General features: G+C 33.1%; 1 protein-coding gene across 1 annotated transcript; it reads left to right on the forward strand.

Annotated features, from left to right (window-relative positions):
* The first annotated feature begins 1078 nt into the window (after nucleotides 1–1078).
* On the forward strand, nucleotides 1079–2207 carry LOC131856262 (uncharacterized). Its single transcript, XM_059207766.1, has 3 exons — nucleotides 1079–1250; nucleotides 1330–1416; nucleotides 1938–2207. Exons 1-3 carry the CDS (start codon nucleotides 1107–1109, stop codon nucleotides 2169–2171), a joined length of 465 nt encoding a protein of 154 aa, XP_059063749.1. The 5' UTR covers nucleotides 1079–1106; the 3' UTR covers nucleotides 2172–2207.
* Nucleotides 2208–2892: the final 685 nt, after the last annotated feature.

Consider the following 2892-nt stretch of genomic DNA (forward strand, 5'->3'; position numbering starts at 1 on the left):
GGAGGCCTAGTATAATACTTGAACTAATGAATCATAACAATGATGAAACAAAATATTTAAATTGGTAGATTGGCACGAGAAATAGGCTTAAATCTTTTTGATTATGTGTCAAGGATTGAGACGTATTCATTCCATCAAATTCATCCATGTCACGATCATAACTTCATCAATTATGATGTCAAGGTCTTGCACTCAGCAAGAGTTGATCTATGGTGAAATCATAAATCACCATTCAACTTCACAAAGAAATTAATAACTTATCAAGAAAAATAAAATTTCAATGAGGAATGCATAATGCGAGTCAGGAATTGAGACTATTATTAAAGGAGTTCCTTAGATATAAAATTTCAGTACTAATAATAATTAAAATTAAGGTTTTCCCTCAAACGAAATAAGGAAACTAGGTGTGCGGCATAATGCTTAATGTGATCCAAGCAATTGGACTATTATTAGCCTAGAGGAGTTCCCCAAAATGAAATGACGATGGAATGGAGATGTTTAGTTTTATGTAGATGACGATCCAAAACGAGATTCACAAGACCAACTTCTCCGACAACATGTAAATGAAAATCACAAGAACCAACAACCCGTCGAATGAAAGCTGCATCTTTTTAATGGATCACTACTAGTTAATTACATATTGTGTGGCTCTGCAATGTTTACGCGTGATAGGCAGAAAGTGGACGTATTTTCTACGGGGATGGAAAAGGGCGTCATCAAGCTTGACGATGTAAGTGCACCTCATGAAGCGAAAAAGTTGATGACGGTATTCTATATTTCATTAAAATTGGTGATCACATACGATATTTTTGGATTCAATTGTTTCAATGAACCAGAAGACTTCCTAATGGGGCATGGGAATTGCGGAGAACCACAAGACATTTCCACGCTCCTGATGACTACAAAATATCTTTTGAGTTACAGCTATTTGCTATTATTATTTTTGTATGCTTTATGGTGTGAATTAATAAAATTGTTATTGACTATTCAATCTGATGATATTCTTAAGTCGTCTCAAACAATATAGACTTGGTTATAAATATACATCTCTAGATCTATTTTATTGGCGTTGGTGATAGATTACAGACTTGTATTCGGTTTCACAAATGGCTTTTCGTATGTTCCACCTGGTTTTAACTTATGTGCTCTGTATGCCATTTACGATTTTAGCATCCCCAGATGAACTGGGCAATATGAGCATCGACGATTATATCAATTATGTTAATCCACCGGCTGTTCACAAGTACAAAGTAAGCCAATCTCATTTTTATTTCTATTATTTTTTTCTATTTAAAATTTGGTTATAAAAGTATTTATATTCTTACGCAGCATGACAATGGAGACAACATACTCTGTGTCAAATTTACTGATCAAATTTCCCTCCGCCCTGCAAAAAATCAAAATGGGTATGATAAGGTAAGATTTATAGTCTTTTTAGAAAGGAGTTTCTTTCATATTATGACGAGGATAGCGATTTCTAATGTCTTTCAAGATAATCTGGCCTATCTATGAAACTCTCTTCAGATAAAATATTGATGTATAGGATTGAAATATACATGATAAATTACAGATCTATTAAACAGGTGCTTATAAACTATAACTCATATTTTCTACTTCATTTAATTTGTGTAAATATGTGGTATTTTCTATTCTCTTTAGACTCTGTAAATTAGATATACTACCTCGGTCCTCAATTAATATTTTTATTGTCAGTTTGTAATATCATCATATAGATCATGAGATAAAGGTTCCAGTCCCGAATAAGATGGTTCATTTTTATAATCTACCTTGAAATTTTCTTTTGAAGATCAATGCTTTTTATAGGTAGTCAAATATAATAATTTAATAGTGTTTTTTTTATAGGACAAGTTTCTATCGGCTCTATATAATATCATTCAATTGTCAGTATTTTATTAATTTAGACTCTGGAATTGTAGAATAATTCAAATATAGGCTGGAGGGATACTCAAGCAGGGGAACCCTCTTCAAATATCTCAGGCAGTGGACTTGGAAAAAGGTGTCCTGAAGGAACAGTTTCTGCCAAGGAGATAAAGCACGAACACGTAAAACGGACAGGATCTGTAAATATGTTTTTGACGAGAAAAATGATAGAATCTTCGTATCAGGTTCATGACGTACGTATGAGATTTCATTTGTTTTTTCCTTTTTAAGAGGAAGTTGTGAATGTCAGGGGTGAAGCCAAACAAAACGACGATGGTCACTCAAATTTAGACTTGTCTTTTGGAATGGTTTTTATTGCTATTGTTATTGTTATTAGGATTTGATTGCGCCTAAATTTATGAATCTATATTTTAGAATATATTTTTTAGACTATCAAATCATGATATTGTTACAAACATTAAATTATATAATTTTTTAGTTAATCTTATTTGTTCATATTTTATAAATAGTAGTTCACATGAACCCATCTTATATGAAAATGAGTGGTTCATTTTGGAGGTATTTTTTCATAGTATGTCAAATTATGATATTGTTTTGATTAAAGGGAAAAACAGGTTTTAAGGGGACCTCGTACAACATGTTTTGAAGGGACCTGAAACCATCAGATTTTTTATGGATCTGGAACCCATAAAAGAACGCTGCAACAATATACATCAAAGACATAAAGCAGCCCAGCCACAACCTCACATGTCGAATCAAATGTTACAGAACTAGTGGCACAAAAGAAGGCCAAGGACACCCCAAAAGATTTTACATGAACAAGAACATAGAGAAACAAACTACCTCAGCCAAAATCATGGGTTTTATCCAAGCTCCCACAACCAAATCCTTGTGATTGATCCCCGCAAAAAGAAGAAAGTACATGACATAGATCGCATCACCAACTAGATTCTTGTAGACAAGCATACAAAGACACTCTTGGACCAAAGG

Source organism: Cryptomeria japonica, chromosome 7, assembly GCF_030272615.1.
Source record: "Cryptomeria japonica chromosome 7, Sugi_1.0, whole genome shotgun sequence".
NCBI lineage: Eukaryota > Viridiplantae > Streptophyta > Pinopsida > Cupressales > Cupressaceae > Cryptomeria > Cryptomeria japonica.